The sequence below is a fragment of the Lissotriton helveticus genome, chromosome 7 (genome assembly GCF_964261635.1).
Source record: "Lissotriton helveticus chromosome 7, aLisHel1.1, whole genome shotgun sequence".
Taxonomy (NCBI): Eukaryota; Metazoa; Chordata; class Amphibia; order Caudata; family Salamandridae; genus Lissotriton; species Lissotriton helveticus.
This window is the reverse complement of record NC_136068.1, coordinates 258059801-258077581: the sequence shown is the minus strand read 5'-3', so window position 1 is coordinate 258077581 and position 17781 is coordinate 258059801. Positions and strand designations below refer to the sequence as shown.

The 17781-nt window shown below is 43.7% G+C and overlaps 1 protein-coding gene across 1 annotated transcript in view; it reads right to left on the bottom strand.

Moving 5' to 3' along the window:
• Positions 1 to 17174, bottom strand: part of PARD6B (par-6 family cell polarity regulator beta) — a 77748-nt gene extending 60574 nt beyond the window's left edge. The window contains exon 1 of the mRNA XM_078652041.1: positions 16666 to 17174. Within this exon, the coding sequence (XP_078508167.1) occupies positions 16666 to 16737 (72 nt within the window). The 5' untranslated portion in view covers positions 16738 to 17174. The remainder of the gene's footprint in view (positions 1 to 16665) is intronic.
• Between the last annotated feature and the right edge of the window lie 607 nt (positions 17175 to 17781).

Here is a 17781-nt window from a genome sequence, read left to right as displayed (position 1 = left end):
CACTGCAGGAGGCATGTCAACTGTTAAATATTAAAGACTCAGACCCAGAATCCCTTCGTATTTCGCAGCCCAGCCGTGGGGGTCGTGGAGGTAGAAAAGCAGCTGTTCTCTTCAGATTCACACTCAGAGACTACAGTTAGAGAGGAGATGGCGGTGTTGGTGTCTCTGAGAAGATCAGACTGGCTTGGAAGGGTCATGATCTGGTCCATGCTGCATACTCTTCAAAGCACTGCACTTCCATTTGGAACTCGTGATCATGGGATGCCAGGCATATCAATGGCCCCTTCAGAAGCCCTACTGTTCCAAAGATGCAAAGGAACTAATCAGGACATTTATCTTTTCCATCGCTTCCAGCAAGTACGACGTGGGGCCTGGCTGGGAGGCAATGGCCAATGCATACCCCTCTATCTCTTTTCAAAGAGAAGCACAACCTGGACAATGATGTTCGTTATCATGTTAACCAAGTTGTTTGTTTTGCTTTTCAAGGGAGGTTTTTTTACTTTTTCTGAGGGGGCCTACTTTCAGCGATCTCACTTTGCCCCTACCAGAGCAGGGGCCTCCACAACATTCAGCTCTCCATGTCCTCGCGCACTTTATCACCCTCCATAGAGGCAGTCACCTTTCTACTTTCCACTCAGCTGGCACATGACTGATGATTCGATGATCCTCACTCTCAACATTAAGGGCTTGACAATACTATTAAACGGCATACTATCCTTTCATACCTGGAGTCCACATTTGTTTATTTCAAGAAACACACCTCTTAGATGGGGATACTCAAACTCCATTCTAAAACTTTTCCTCAACAATATTTATCATCTAACACCACCAAAACAGCGTGATAGCTATTTTAATATCTACAGCTTTCAGGGAGACAGTGAGATCCAAGTGGGCTGAAATTAAAGGCAGGCTTCTTGCATACACAATAACAGTGGGCTCATGCTCTTTCACCCTAGGAACTATTTACACACCCAATAAAGGGCAGAAATCCGTCGTCCGGCGTCAGAGGTGAATGATCTCTAATTCTATTAAGGGAGATCTTAACCTAGCTTTTAATAATAACCTGCCTAGATCAGCACATCACCATGGGCAAACATTGTGTGATATTTAGCACTGTACCTTTAATAGAATGTTATAGATGTCATTAGCTATGTCAAGCATGTTGTGGTCTTAAGAAAGTTCCATTGCAAATCAGTTGATGGTTTGTTAAGTCTTGTATCTGGATGGGATCTTATATTCCTGGATTAAACTTTATTTCATGGACCACCTTGTATCTTGGATTTATTAATGAAGATACTTCACTGGCGTAGGACCACCTTGTAGCTTGGATTTATTAATGAAGATACTTCACTGGCGTAGGACCACCTTGTAGCTTGGATTTATTAATGAAGATACTTCACTGGCGTAGTCGGCAGGATCTTTTAAATCTCTTATTTAAACATCAAATAATCATTTGGATCAAATAATCGATCTATTACAACTTACTTTTCTCTATATTAGGAATTATTTTGGTCATCTCCTGTATGGCAGACTTCAAAGTTTCTGTCAAGAATTTTCAGGAGTAATATGTGAATGGTTCGGATTGGTTTCACTGACTTTCAAAAGTGGGTTCTGATTGGTTGTTTCATTTCCTGCATTTTCTGAACACAAGGACAATTGTTTGTAAAAACAAATCAAAAAGACTTTTGTATTATTATTTTAACTTGTCTTTTACTCCATTTTAGGGTGCATTAATTGTGTCATTTTAAGAAAATACTCGAATGCAAAATGTTACAGCAGCCCCATTTTTTCTATCCAGTCCAGGTGAGCCTCAAATCAAATGGAAAAAAATGGAAGGTGGTTTTTGAACGATATGCTAAAGTATGTGGGCCTTCTCTCAGTGCAGAGAGAAAGTGTTCTTTATTACTTCACAGTTTAGGGTCTGAAGGCCAGGATATTTTTGATGATTTACCCGATTTGCCTTCTTCAGAAGCAAATGGCTTAAACGAGTATGAAATTAGTATAAGAAAATTGGATTTACATTTTTTACCTAAGGTTAGTACCATTCTTGAAAGGTATCAGTTCACAAAATGTATGCAAAATGATGAAGAGACCATTGAAACTGATATAACTCGTTTAAGGAAACTTGCATCTTCGTGCAAGTTTGGGGTTCTCATTGATGAACGCATTCGCGATCAATTTATGTTTGGTTGTGGAATAGAGAAAGTTAGGGATGAGTTATGGTTAAAAGATGAACCTTCACTTGAAGAGGTCCTAGTTGTTGCTAAGCGTATTGAGCATTCTCTTAAATGTGTAGCTATAATAAAAAAAGTACAGAGAAGGATAACAAGGTCCAAGTAGTAAAGAGTAAAAGTGATAAATATGTTAAGGATACTGTCAAGTCAGATTCTAAAAAATCTGGAACTGAGTTTAAATGTTTCAGATGTGGTAAGCCAGGTCATCTTGCAAATGATAAAAAATGTCCGGCTCTCAAACAAACCTGTTCTAAATGTAAGTTGAAAGGATATGTCACTGCATTGTGTAAAACAAAGATTAGATCCAAAGTAAAAGAAATAGACATTTTTGAGAAAGCTTCTTCAGGATCAGATTGTGATGTTGAATTGGTTCAAACTATTGGGGATGGGGAAAGCCCACCACGCAAAAGACCCAATCCTGTTGATGAAATATTAGTTGATGGTGAAAAAAGCAAAGTATTATTTGACTCAGGTGCCAGAATCACAATATTTTCCAATGAGTTTTTCAATAGGAAGCTGAAGGGTAAAGTATCTCTTATAAAACCGGACATCATTCCACTGGCATATGGTGAGAAACCTATAAAATTACATGGTTACTTTATGGGTCTTATAGAGTATAAGTCCAGACTTGTATCTGGTAAAGTGTATGTCTCGATGAAGGGTGACAGCATTATTAGCTGGATACACCAAGGTGATCTAGGTGTATATTTGGACCCTAATGCCAATCCTTGTATACAGTTGAGAGATAAAATTCTTTATGTTGTGAACGAGAAGGGAAATTTAATTGAAGGGCATTGATGACAAGTTTGCATGTGAATTAAAAAAGAAGTTTCCTAATGTATTTAAGGAAAGTTTAGGTTGTCTGAGAGGGTACCAACATAAAATACGGTTAAAGAATGATGCTATTCCTGTGAGTTGTAAAGTCCGTGGTGTTCCATTAGCTGTAAAAGAAGATATGAAAAAAGAAATTGAAAAGCTTATTGAAAATGAGATAATTGAGGAAAAAGAAGGTTGTGAATGGATGGCTCCGGTCGTCGCAGCGCGGAAGCCTAATGGCGATTTGCGCTTATGCATTGACCTGAGGCAACTTAATAAATGTGTAATTGTTGACAGGTATCCTCTTCCGAACATTGCAGAGTTGTTAGTGTTGCTAGAAAATGCTAAAGTTTTCAGTACAATAGATCTCACCTCTGCATATCACCAGATTGAATTAGAGGAGTCTTGCAGAGATTATACATCTTTTATCACACCTTTTGGCACATACAGGTTTAAGAGGATGCCATTTGGTTTGGTATCTGCTTCCTCAGTGTTTCAGCGAGTAATGGAGAGAGTTTTAAAAGATGTTCCTGGTGTTTGCATAAATCAAAAAGTGCAGTTTTAAAGAATCATAAAGAGATTGAATTTAAAAATGTTAGGTCTTCTACGAGAGTGTCAAAAAGACCTAATTACCTTACTGATTTTGTATAGCTTGCATACTGTTGTATCTCTCTTTATTTATTTTAATTTTGTTTTTATGTTTTTGGAGTGAAGGAGATGTGTGATATTTAGCACTGTACCTTTAATAGAATGTTATAGATGTCATTAGCTATGTCAAGCATGTTGTGGTCTAAAGAAAGTTCCATTGCAAATCAGTTGATGGTTTGTTAAGTCTTGTATCTGGATGGGATCTTATATTCCTGGATTAAACTTTATTTCATGGACCACCTTGTATCTTGGATTTATTAATGAAGATACTTCACTGACGTAGGACCACCTTGTATCTTGGATTTATTAATGAAGATACTTCACATATGCTCTCAGGGGGAAGGGCAGCGATGTTAGGAGATATAGGCCTTAGAGACATGTGGCACGATTACCCCTTTTACTCCCGTGCACACTAAACATATGCCAGATTGGATTACATTCTCGGTTCACCCGAGATCACATCTATTGCACAGAATTTTGAGATTACAGCATGCTCCATATCCGATCACTCTGAAGTTACACTTATATTGACTCTACCGCTGAGAAAATTAGGCCTAAACCCTGAAGACTTTGAGAAACAGAATTGAATCGCCTGGATGTAATCAAACAAATCACAAAAGCTATGGAGGAGGATTTTTTAGTCATCAACACCGCCCCCACCCGCATAGTTCTATCTTTACATTATCGGAAACTTTGAAGGCTGTAATCAGAGGCAAGATAATCGCAATGTCCGCCGCTGACAACAAAGAAGGTGAAAATAAAATAGAATCACTCTCCCGCCATGTCCAAGAACTCCCAACACATTTATAAACGCAGTGAGGCCTCTATGGTATGGTGCCAACTTGAGGTAGGCCAGTGGATGGGATACCTAGCTTCAGGGTGCCCAAACTCCCCAACTGACTCGAGAGCCAGCTGCAAATCTTGACTATCATCCGGGTGGAAGAGGTTATATAAAATCATAGCTCTACAAAAGCTGTTCAAGTCTCCTGGCCCTGATGGTTTCACTTCCATTTTGTATAAAACTTTGTCCTATTCTGGCCCCCCTACTCACTAGGTTATTTGATGCTATTGGCAGGCCTACCTCAATTCCTTCTTCCATGCAAATAGCGTCCATAGTTGTTATACCAAAGCCGGGGAAGAATAAACGCCACTGCGCTTCCTGTAGGCCCATATCTTTATTAAACGTAGATCTTAAACATTTTAACAGGTGTTCTAGCAGGTTGCGTCGGTCCTCTATTACCAGACCTCATCTCCCCTGATCAAGCAGGCTGTGTCCCCACATGCCAATGCAGCGATAAAACAATGAGGAAACTGCATCTTATAGAGAAGGCTCGAAGATCAGGCCAGTAGTGTATGCTGTTAGCAACAGACTGGCACAAAGCGTTTGAGAGAGTTCCCATGCTGTATTTGGCACCCACTCTCAAACACTTCCGCTTAGGAGATCGCTTTCGCAACTAGATCCTTAGTAACTACAGCCATTCATCAACCACAGTCAGAGTGAAAGGATACTCCTCTGCTCCATTCCAGATCTCCAGGAGCACACCACAGGGGTGCCTGCAATCACCCCTGTGTTTGCACTTTATATGGAGCTATTGGCTCAGAAGATTCGCAATAACCTAATAATCAAGGGCATTGTCTTAGGAGCTGAGCAACACACTATTAGTCTGTATGCAAACTTTGTTTTAGCATCGCCGAAAGACCCCCTCCATTTCATTGCCTTCGTTCCTTGGCAAATTGGAGGTTTTTTGGTCTGTTGGCAGGCTTTAAAGTTAATATATATATATAAGTCTCAAGCTCTTCATTTATCACTCCCAGTTTCCACACAGAAATCCCTACAACAGACTTACTCCATCCAATGTTCAGCCACCTCTATTCCGTACCAAGGAGTCGTCCTCACTGCTGGTGCTCATACGACGGCCGCTCTTAACTATAAAAAGCTGATGCAACATATTAAATCAGAGCTATATTGATGAAAACCTAATACTCTCTCGTGACTTGGCTGCACTGCAGCTTTAAAAATGACAATATTGCACAAAATCCTATTTCTTTTTCAAATGGTGCTGTTGGAGACTCCTCTGGGAACTTTCCAGATTCTTCAGCGGGAGCTTGATCGCTTTGTGTGGGCGGAGAAACTACCCGAATACAGCACGAATTAACCTACAGATCTTCGGAGGAGGGGGATCTGGGCGTGCTCCAGTTCTCGCTATACTACCAGGCTGCCCAGCTTAGGTTCCTTCTAGAATGGACGCGCGCCGACTCGGTGAAGCATTGGCTTTTCTTGGATAGGGCAATTTTCTGGTCGGCCCCTGTGGAGGATTCTTTTCCTTCCTCCAACCACCCGACCCAGGAGTCTCTACTCCTCTCCTATTATTAGGACATCCCTTATTGTTTGGGACAGAGTGGCTAAGCGAAAGTGTCTCACTACGTTCCCCTCTCTACTAGTCAGTCAGTCAAAATACTTTATTCGATTTGTTTTAAAACCATAAAAGCATACTACAAATTTTATACCAAGAATTCTAAAACCCATTAATTACATATAAAAATAGTAACAGTTGACATTAAATTTTAGATACACAATACATATATTCAAATTCATTTTGGGCGAATTTCATAAAACCACATTCCTGAACGGAGACACACCATACATTCAGTTAATTCAGATAAGTGCATTGGGGCCGGTTATACATAACTTATTTTTTCTCATAGTTCTTACGGCCGCAGTGAGGAAGCTAGCAACATTAAAAATTTCCCACACATTTGATAATAGCTGGAGATAAAGGAGAGCTGGCTTCGCTTGTAAAAAGCCTTTGTTAGCTAGGATTGGGAGGATAAAACGCTTCCGGATAGCGGTAAAGTGCTCACAGAAAAAAATTAAGTGCATTGTATCCTGAGTGGAAAAATCATCACACGAACAAACCCCCAACTCTTCCACCCTCTTCCATCCTGGTGACTCTGCAAGGAGGAAATGAACTTGGTTCAGCCTAAATCTGACCAGTAAGAATCGATGGTTGGGGTTTGTAACGATAACCAGATATGGTTCAATGGTCAAAGTGGTTTTCCGCAATTGATGAGCCATTACCGTCTGCTTTGCCAACTCCCTATCTTCTCTAGCCATGGCAGCCAATAAAAGATATGAATCCTTGACCCATTTAATGTCCCCCTTCGACAGCTTCTCAGGCGAGTTCTATAGCTCAGGTCGGCCCAATTGCAGTGTCAAGTTATAGACATATCTGAGTCAAGGGATGCGAATCCCATAATCGAGAGCCAAACAGTCTTTCAAGATTTCTTGGTTTAGCTCCAGTTCCGGATTCAGCCAGGTCGATATCCATTTTAAAAGGGGTGCCATGGTTATTAAGTCCTCCACAAAACCAGCTCCACACTCCTGATGAACGATATAACCAGCTGTGGATTGTGGGACAGATAAAAATGTTCTTAAAAACTTGTCCTCAACGACCTGAATTGCTTTCACGTTCCTAATTCCCCAAATGTCAGCACCATACATTGCGAGGGAGACTCATTTTGCACCGTATATTTTCAAGAGGGCTTGCATGGGTCTTGCCCCCAGATTACGTGCAAAACCCAAAATAGCAGACGTCTATATCGCCAAAGCATTTCTTTTTGCTAAAATTTGAGGATTCCAAGATCCTTGATCATCAAATATAATTCCTAAATAGGGGAAGGTAGAGACCTTGGACAATACGTTTCCCTCGCAGTGAAAGCTATTATCCCTTATGGTTTTAGGACCAATTTTCATTATGTGTAACTTGGAGAAATTGACGCTCAGGTGTAGGGATTTCATGAAGGCTGCAAATGAATTTAAAAGTAGTTGTAGCCCCACTGCAGTTTGTGCTAAAAGAGCGGCATCATCCGCATAAAGTAACGTCTTTGCACGTATCACATAGTACAGAGTCCAGATTGTTAATGTAAAGAATAAAAAGTAACGGTGCCAAAATGCACCCCTGCCTGACACCCTTAGTAATGCGTATTCCTCCAGTACAGTTGCCTGACCGATCATATTGCACGGTAGCCGATAAAGCCCTATGCAGGTCTGCAAGGAAATAAACAATATTACTATCGACTCCTAGTTTCTGGAGCATGACCCACAGTTTGGACCTATTCTCTCGGTCAAAGGCCGAGGAGAGGTCCATAAATGCCAGAAAGAGTGCTCTCTTCTTGGCAACTGTGTATTTCCCAATCAGTAGCTGTAAATTGAGGCATTGATCTGACGTGCCCCTACCCTTCCTGAAACCATATTGCAGGTCTGAAAGGGTTTTTGTTTCCTCTAGCCATCCCGTAAGTTGACTAAGCACCACCCTTCCGAGCACCTTGACTGCGGAATCGATGAGGGAAATCGGACGGTAACAAGTAGGATCCCCTCTATTACCTTTTTTGAAGATCGGTACTATTACGGACTCTGACCATGTGTTGGGTAGGCCAGATTGACAGGCCTTGTTAAAAACATTACAGTGTATTTTGGACCATGTCTTGATATCAGATTTAAAGAGGTCAGCCGGCACGCCATCCGGTCCCGGAGCCTTATTGCTCGTCATCTGTTTTATTGCCACTGACACCTCTGAATCTGAGAAAGATAAAGTGTACGCCTCAGTCTTAAAATCTGGATTGACACAGAGGTCATCCCCATCATATACTGATTTAAAATGAATATGCCAGATCTGCTCCTGGATGCCACAATCAAACTGACTGTTAGGAGACTCATGAAAGAAAGGCTTATTAACCACTTCCCAAAACTTGGCGCTATTTTTTGATTACATCAGTGGATAATAACTCATTCCAGGCCTTCTTTCTGATCTCCTTTTTCAGATTTATTTGTGCCAGTTTATAGGTTTTCCTTAGTGCAGCTATGGCTGGTTCGTTCGTCTGGTGGGTTTTCTTTTGAAGCAGCCAACAACTGCCTGTGGGCTACTGAGCAGTTATGGTCGAACCATCTCTCCCCTACTATATCCTGTCCTTTGCATGGCCGTTTGAGGTCCGAGTCGATCTGTTTACAGTTTTTAGTGTAAGCCGCCAAACCAACCTCATCCCCATTACATTCATTCATGCAAATGGATATCTTGTGACCGGCCCGTAGCCAGTAGTTTGGCATGGAAGTCCTGGGGTACCACCAGACACCATTTAATTCTGCGGGATTGGTCTGTAGGCCGTATATCTAATTTGCCCACAGTTCTATTTGTTTCCCCCCATTTCTTTAGGTCATCCACTACGGTCAGTTTGACAGGATTATGGTCACTGAATGTAGACCAAGATACAGTGTACCCACTTACCCTGTTAATTAATATAGCGCTGATAAAAATATAGTCAATAATTGACCCAGTCCTATTACCCTTAAAAGTTGGGACCGCCAGGCCCCCACCAGTTGGCTTAGGATAAATCAGGCCACCAATTCCTCCAGGTAAAGTCCCTGTGAGTAGTGTTCAAAATGGGTGTCTTCTTGGTCGGCCGGTCCCAAACTATGCCAAACATGGCATTTTTCATCCCAACAATGTATGTTGAAATCACCCAAAACAATTTCCAAATAAGATTTAATGTTTCTATCGCTATATTATTCGAGAAAATGATATAGACTGACTAAATGTTTATTATAAAAAATTCTTTCAAAGGAATTATAAAAATTAACAATAAGCCAGTTGCCAACATCAATAGACGCAATTTGTACTGCCAGACAGTGGGGTGAACCGGTCTCCAGTTTGGTGTGAGTACCCGCAATTTTCAGGGAGATCAGTGTCAATAAACCACCCTTCGCCCTCCCCATGGGGGAAGCTGTTGCAGATGACCAGTAGGTCGTATAACCATCCAAATTAAATGAGTTATTGGTGTCCCAGGTTTCCTGTAACCCAATAATAGACTCAGTTAGACAGGCCCTCCACCTAGCATCATCACACTTATTCTTTAACCCCGCAATATTCCAACTGAGCATCTTCGTCCCTGCATGGGTTGTCTTAATGGGGGTACCTGGCACCAGTATTTCCTTAAAAAACGGCCCACTTTCTATAACAATCTTCGTTGGTACTGAGGGGCCCAGTCAATCAATCTCCTCTAGGTTTGTGAATGTCTCAAACCTATTTTGAGTGGGGACATTGAACTCGTAGGTACCTTGGGTGTGTGTGTTCTCGATTGGCTCGATCCTGACTCTTGCAGATAGTAAAGGTTTCAGTAAAAGAACCCCAAGGGTAAGATACTGATGCCAGCCCCACTCAAGTTCCTGGTTTCAGCCCTCTCTAGGATCAGTTTGACAATTTGCGGGGATCCAAAGTTTAGTATCACGCAGTCGTCTCTACAGGTTTTAACAGAGTCCCCTATCCAGGCAAACCTGCGCGTCATTTTAAACTCTCTGAATAAACAGCTGCCAAGTCCTGTTAGATTATCCAAATGATGGAGGGCTTTATTCCTAAGGGAGGTCCAATGTTCCTCCATCCCAGATTGCAGTGGGGATACATTCGACAAAATGACAGTGTAGGGGGTGGCCTCTGGTGTAAGTTAAACTGGGTAGCTGTTTGGTTGATAGTATACTCCCTGGTCTACCCCTAAACACAGTGCTTCACTTAGGTCAGGCCTTCGCCTCTCATTTACATATGGGACAGATTTACTGCTTCTCGGTGCTGGAGAAGTTTGAAGAACAGTGTTACAGCCTGTACCCGGCACCCCTGGCGGCTCAATTGGCACAATGAGTGGTTCCTTAATCCGATTAGTGAGCCCATTTGGCCCTCCACTCTCCAGAGTGCAATGAGGCGGGAGTAGCTGATTCTCAATTTTACTCAATCTACAATCTATTTCAGCTAAATTAAATCGAGATAGGTTTGAGTAAAAACAAAAAGTTTTCTTCTAGTTTTGCTACTATTCGGTCTTCCACATCAGATTGCACCTGCCTAAGAGAGCTTTGTGAATTAACACTTATTGGACTAGATACAATTAGGACAACCACCTCTTGCACACACTTTCCGTCCACGAGGACCTCTGGTTTTTGACACCTTCACTAGCCTGATATGAGGTTGCTGGAATGCTACCTGCCTTCGTTTTTTTCCTGTGGCACTAACAATGACAGCGTCCCCCCCTTTTTCTGCATTAACTAATCGTTGCTGGCGGGTTAAAATTTTAGAAGGAGAGGGTCGATTTTGGGCAGAGATCTCGGCTACCTGAGATGAAACATCTGACTCTGCGACCGGTGATACAGAGGCAGGTTGGTGAATCTGGACCTCGTGCACAGTCAATGCTAGACTTGTATCCACTATATCTGATGCCAGCAGTTAAAGGGACTCCAACAGAGGCCCGATTAGGTTCTAACGACAGCTTCTTTTGGATCAGCTCTATTTCATGAATTAGTGCCGATTCGGCCCTAGTGAAAAAAGGATCGCGTGTGTCCACTACCCGTGCTGCCCCAGCCCCCTTGCAATGACCCATGTTCATTATATTCACAAATATAAAAATAGGAATACAACACTTATTTGAAAATCAGGATTGAATACACTGAACCAAATCCTTTCAAAATGCGAAGGTCTTAATGAAAAGGGGGGTGGCCCAGCCCAGCCTCTTACGGGCGCGGACAGGAAGATAGAGCTAGGACACTCCCTAACAAAAAGGAAAAGGTGGGTGGACATGTATTATCACCCCATAATATGGCTGGGGTGGAAGCGGCCACCGAGATTGTCACATATTGGTACCTTACACCTTTCTGCCTACATAAGGGCAATCTGAGTTGTAAGTCTGAGTGTTGGCGTGACTAAGGGTCTCTGGGAGCATCTATACATATACTATGGGAATGTCCCACAATCACGTTGTATTGGACGCAGATATTGATGATATGGCCATTCATTTTAACATGCAGCTCCACAGATTCCTGCATATGTTGTATTGGGCTTACCTAATGCACTCACCTTCCCACTTAAATCTCGACCAGGCAGGCAAGCCAGATTAGGCTTGGGCACAGCCCTACACAACATTATCACACTGGGGCACAAGTCAGATACCAACGTATCAGCGGTGGTTACACAGATTATGGCATACCTTGGGGATGGAGAGACTATTACTCTCCTTATTGAATCAAGGCACCTCCTTCGTGGATTTAAGGTGCCCTTTCTGTCCTTGTCTTCAGAATTTCGTGAGCTCATCTGCCCCAAATATTGACAGCTTCTTCGATTAAGCGAGGCTCCCAGCAGCTGTGTAACTTATTCTAGTGCTTCCGTCATGGGGATGGTGTGGGCATATTTGACTGTTTAAGAATTTCGTGTTGAAACTACTGCTGATGGGTCCCTGGCCTCATATCGCAAACATGTGTTGACAAAATTGATAAAATATTTGAACCATAAACCAAAAATTACTTTTCTAGGGAAACACTAACCTAAACATAACTACAATGGTGATATTACTGCCAGAGTGATATATATGAACATTACAGTTTCCTAGCTGAGACAATGAGCAAGTGTTAGGCTTGCTAGCGGTGACTTGGTGTGACATTTAAAAAGTATGTATACGTGTGATATTGCTATGGTACAAATCAAGCCATAAGGAAGAAGAGCAATGCACAGGGTAAGAGGCAAACAATCAAACGATTGGAGGTGTAGTGGGCCCTCTGTGAGCATAAGTGGACTATTGGTGCATCAGTTCGGCTGCAAGCATTCTGCTTTAAACAGTGGTGGCCATGCTCAATTATTCAACTGGTTGGAATTAATCACGCCTTTGTGACCTAATGGCTTTTGCCAATGGTTTTTATCCATGCTGCACACCATCTGAAATGTAGTGAGGCTAAAGTATTTTTTTAGGTGCTTGACGCAGCCACACCGTCATTTTAAAAGAGGGCGCACCACTACAAAAAAAAAAAAAAACACCAGTTCTTGATAAGCCACAATATGCCTTGCAAAAGACATCGCACGCGCTGTCTAGCACGCTCAACCTAAAGATCAACCCCACTGCAGCAGCCTGACCTTTCCCACGATGTGCTTGAGTGAACAGACGCTACTCTGATAGAAAGGCGAATATTTCAGGCTCCTGACAATGTCAAACGAGGGGAGGTCATTACCCGATACAAAAATAATCAGGACAGTTTAAGAGGGTGAAAACTGGTGTTTAATACACTAAATCAGCTGGGCTCGTTTCAGAGACAGTCGGAGCCCTTTGATGCTAAAGTACAGTAGAGTCTCTACTACTTCCCCCCCCAAATCTCATTTAACTGTGAAAGTCTGGAGACGACCCTCTGTACTTAAATTCTGACCCCGCAGCGAAAAGACAGGGCAAAGTAGCAAACAAACATTTTACAACTACTTAAAACTCTACTTCACTGGTCGACCTCTGGAGGGTTTAAAGGAAATTCTTGTCTGTCATCGACAGCGATTAGTGTGCACTGAGGAAGCGTAACTAGCCGTGCTTGGTTAATCTATCAAACCATAAATTCTTTCTAAAGCTGTTGTATTTTAGAGTCATGAATCAAGTACAAGCTGTGAGTCATACTTTCAAGTTACTTAACCAACTTCAGTCACGCCCAAATAGGACACTAAAAAGGTAAACTTGCGAAAGACACCTCTCCATTTCGCGTGGTGATAGTTTTTGTTTGCATAATCGAATACATAACTAATAATGCTGAAGCATCAACCACACATCCCAAATGTTGAAGAGCAAGCTTTTTCCAGAGTGTTAAGAGGAAAATGAGACCGATAAACTGAGAGGCGATTTGCTCTACTGGCCTAAATCCTGGCTGTGCAACCTAAAGAGGTTAATTTTTTGTTTAGTTTTTATTCGGGCTTTACGGTTGAGTAAACTGATCGCAGGCACATCACTTTCCTCCATAACCCATGAACTGTAGAGACTCTTTTGAAGCAGTGTAACTCATTCATTTAAGCACCGACCTAAATCCGGATGTTTACATTGTGGCACAAGTGAACTTGGATGATGTCAGCGCAATCTGTCAGAAAGATGAAAGACTTTTATGCTATTCCATTCCTAATGCCAGAAACTCATTCAGGACAGTGAGGCAGTACATGAACAATGAGCTCTGTCTTTACTTTTCCGATACCCTTCTTACGCCCCCCACCAGCGAAGTTGTTCATCGCTTGCCTTACAAAAACGCATAACACAAGCACAATTGTTAAACACACAACTACCACTGATCAGCCGCCCCATTAGATTGAAAAGGCATGATCTGAAGTTAACCAGCAGGGCTAATACGTGTAAGAAAACTAGGCCTGTAGGGGACCTTCCCATTAGTTATCAGAATGTCTGCAGAGAACGAATCTTATTATGAGTTTGCGTTTATAGTAAAACAAATATTGAAAAAAGAGCACCATGAAGCAACAAACTCCTGCTTACTATGCCTAGAATTAAAAGATGTAATTGTCATTCAGCCATTCTGTCCAAGTGGAATCCGAAACAGCAGATACAAAAGCAGCACTGGAAATGTAATTGGCAACAACGTGAAGCCGTACCATCGGCACGTCGTATAAATCCAGTTTAGCATTCCATATACTCAGCAGAACATTATGCACTCAGTGCCCAGTGCTGAAGGCAGAATTAATGAGTTCCTTTAACTCGAAAGCAAGTCTGATGCATACCTAAACGGACATGTGAGAGAATGCTAGAGAAACCGTAACCATTTCTAAAGGCACTTCATTGTTTCATTATCAACCTCCAGCTACATGATTTCAGAAATCATACACAAACACATTTTGAGTGCATGCGGCTACAACTCCCAATTTTCATTAAAGTGCGTATAATACAACCGCCGAGCCTTGGCTCGGCCATTCTAGTAATTATAAGCTGCACATATACTCCTGGAGCGGAGCGATACCTCACATGAGCAAAATGCATCTATTTAAAGTCTAACAGATTTGCATAAAAATCACACATTAAAACAGGTGTGAGCAGCGACGGATTATAAGCAAGACAGAACGCTTCAAGCAGTGTCCATTTGTGGAGACAAATCATAGGGAATACATCGAGCAAGACTGGAATTCAAACAAAAGCTGACCTGAAGACAACGTCTGGCTTTTAAAAACAACGTACTGATCACATGCCTCGCTAATCACTCACCCACCACATGTTAATGTAAAAAAATGAAACAATTAAACATTTCTCGAGTACCTTCTTAAACAGTGAAACCTACATTAGTGTGTGTCTTGACAAACGTCATAGTTTTAGACAAGCATATAAAGGGTGTGATTAATAGTGCCTGTTAAGTTACACATTCCATGCGTTGTGGTCAGTCGTCAATAGACAGAGCTCCATCATTTACAGACCACAGGAGTATAACTGAAGAGGGGCCGAGAAGAATCCACTGAAGTTGTGGTTCTAGAACCAGGAAAAAAGACGGGCGGCATAGATAAACTTCCACATAAAAAGAGTGGCACATACATGGAGTTGAGCTCAATGTCTCAAAGGGGCATGTGAGACATGAAAGCAAATGGAATATATATATATATATGTATATATATATATATATATATATTTAGTTTTTGTTTTAATCAGCCTCAAAGGAAGAGGGGAGGAGGTCGTTCCCCTATCAAACTACACATACATATTTCGAGATACATGAGCAGATAAAACATGCAATACACGGGATATGTAAATTCCTTACAGGTGAAAATACCCTCAATGTATGAGGTACAAGACTATAAAGGGAAACACTATCATTGGATCAATTGACACATCGAAGATCTAAGTATTCTCAGAAGTCTAAATAATACAAAGTAAAATCAACTGAAATACATCATACCACGTCACTGGTGCTTGAAAAGAGAAACGAATGCAAAAACAACAGTTGATGGACAGAATGCAGAACAATGTCATACATTCACCCCAGTACAGAGATCTGGGCCTAAATCCATCCATCATCCCGTTTGGTATCGCTTAGAAAAGAGAAACGAAGCATGCCCGAGGACTGCATACACCTACTACTTGAACGAAGGACAAGACTGAAATCCAGGGTGCAAGGATTTCTGTCTGGGGTCCTAAACGTCTGTCTCTAAATGGTTAAGGTTACAAACTGAAGCCATGACAATTTTCATTATGGTGGAACCCAGAACACAACAGGTGCTACCACCAAGGCAAAGATTCATCCCAGAGGCCCTTGTACCACAGCAGTTCTTCTCGATGGGAGTGTTACTGTGGAATTTGAGCCGACTATGCCTCACATCTACCGCCCCAGGCGTCCAGCAGGTTCTTCCAGGGTCCATAACAACCCCGCCAGGCTGTTTCAGCGTTGGATCCCATACTTATTATGCCCAGAAACCTGCAGGCTCTTTCTCGCCTTTGTGCTGTCCCATCGAGAATCTTGCTTCTGGTCATACAGTGCTGTGGGATTCTATGGGAACAGGGCACACACTTACGTTAGAATACTGGGGTGTCCATATGAGGAAGGATGTAGGAATTAGTCGTGTGGCCGAAATAGACATTGAAAGTGTCCCTAATCCCCATTTGGCACTTAAGATGTCCCATAACCTGGGTGCAGAAGAGGCTTGTGCTGCGGTGCTACTGCACCTGCTGTACTACTGAGAGCTATGCCCCTGGGTACGAAGCTACCGGTCCCTGGTCGTACGGGTCTCACCGTCCTGCGGCGTTAGGCTGCACCCGCTGCCCTACCCTAGCTGTTGTGGCTTCGGTATCCAGGGAGGTGCCACCACCCACACGCTTCGGGCAGTCGTCAGTTCAGGGGCAGCAGGCAATAGTTTCTGGACTTCAAACAAGCAAGCTTTCAGGACTCTGCTAAACACCCCAACCAGATGCCAAGGATGCCAGGCTGGCGCAGGGTGCCTGTGAAACCGCGGAGGAGGGCTGTGCCAGCCGCTGCACCTGCAGTGCACCGCCCTCGGCCGTTCGTGTACTCACTCCGGGCTCCCGGGTGCCAGGCACCTGCCAGCGCCGAGCCCGCCCTCCTGCGGAGAGGACTGCGAGAAGAGGGGGGGGGCGGGGGCATGAGCCGGGATTGAAAGGGTGGGGGGGGAATGGACGCAAAGGCAGCACCCACCTTGCTCTTCACCTCCACTGCACTGAGCGCCCTGCTGCTGCCCCCGCCGGCCGGCCGCTGGATCTTGATCATTCTGGCGCCACTGCGGCGGCCGGAGTCCCGGGGGCCCGATCCCTTCACTGGTCGGACTGCGCGAATTGTCGTCGAAGTGATGCCCTGTTCCCGGGGAATACTCCGTGCCTCGGGGGGAGCGGCAAGCTCGTTGTTCGGTAGCAGGCCTCGCTGCTCTCGGACTCCGACGCCGCCCGGCAGCCTCAACCTGCCGCGGCCGCCGCGTCCTCTCGTCTGGCGCTGACCGAGCCGCGGCACCCGCTGACGTCACTCGGGACCAGGGACTGCCAGGGTCAGCCTCGCTCTGGGGAGCGCGCGAGCGCTGCAACACCCGCTCTGTTCAGGCAGGTGCTCGCGCGCGCACCTGACGGGGCCTTGCAGCGCCACTCCCATCGGTGCAGCCTTGCTCTGGGGAGCGCGAGAGCTCTCGAGCACCTGACGGGGCCCCGCCGCTCAAGACAGGGAGCGCGCGCAGCGCAGCTGATAGGGATCGCGGCGCCCGCTTCTAACAGGGCAGGTGCTCGCGCATGCACGCTCACCATGCAAGGTGTGCGCGCGCTGAAGGAGGAGCCTGCACGCTTGTGTTACTTTTTCTCTTGCCGATTCCAACAGTCACCTGAAGCTAACAAACTGGAATCGTGTGTTTATCGGACTACCTTTCTCGAGTCACAGGGACAAAGGTGTTTTCAGCCTTTGTGCCGGCTTCAGATAGTCTGTTGGATTGTGTGTAGGTGACTGAGACAAAGTATTTGAATCTCCCAGGTCTAGGCATGACTACTTGGCCCAGTCTAGGCTTTTTTGTGCACTCTGGGAAGTGTAGTCCGGGTTGTATAATGGGCTAGCACAGAATAGCAGACTTAGAATGTATATAACAAAAACAAATAATTACCTGGAACAGCTAGTCACACATTGCAGAAATGCAGGTACTAACTGTTTACAGTACTTTTGTGTTTTCTGGAAGTGCCCGTACTCACCCGTTAATTGCAGCAGTGCTGAAAAGTGCAGGTGTTCGCCCTTTCACATTAAGGAAGTGCAGATACTCAGTACCTGACAGTACCTGCCCAT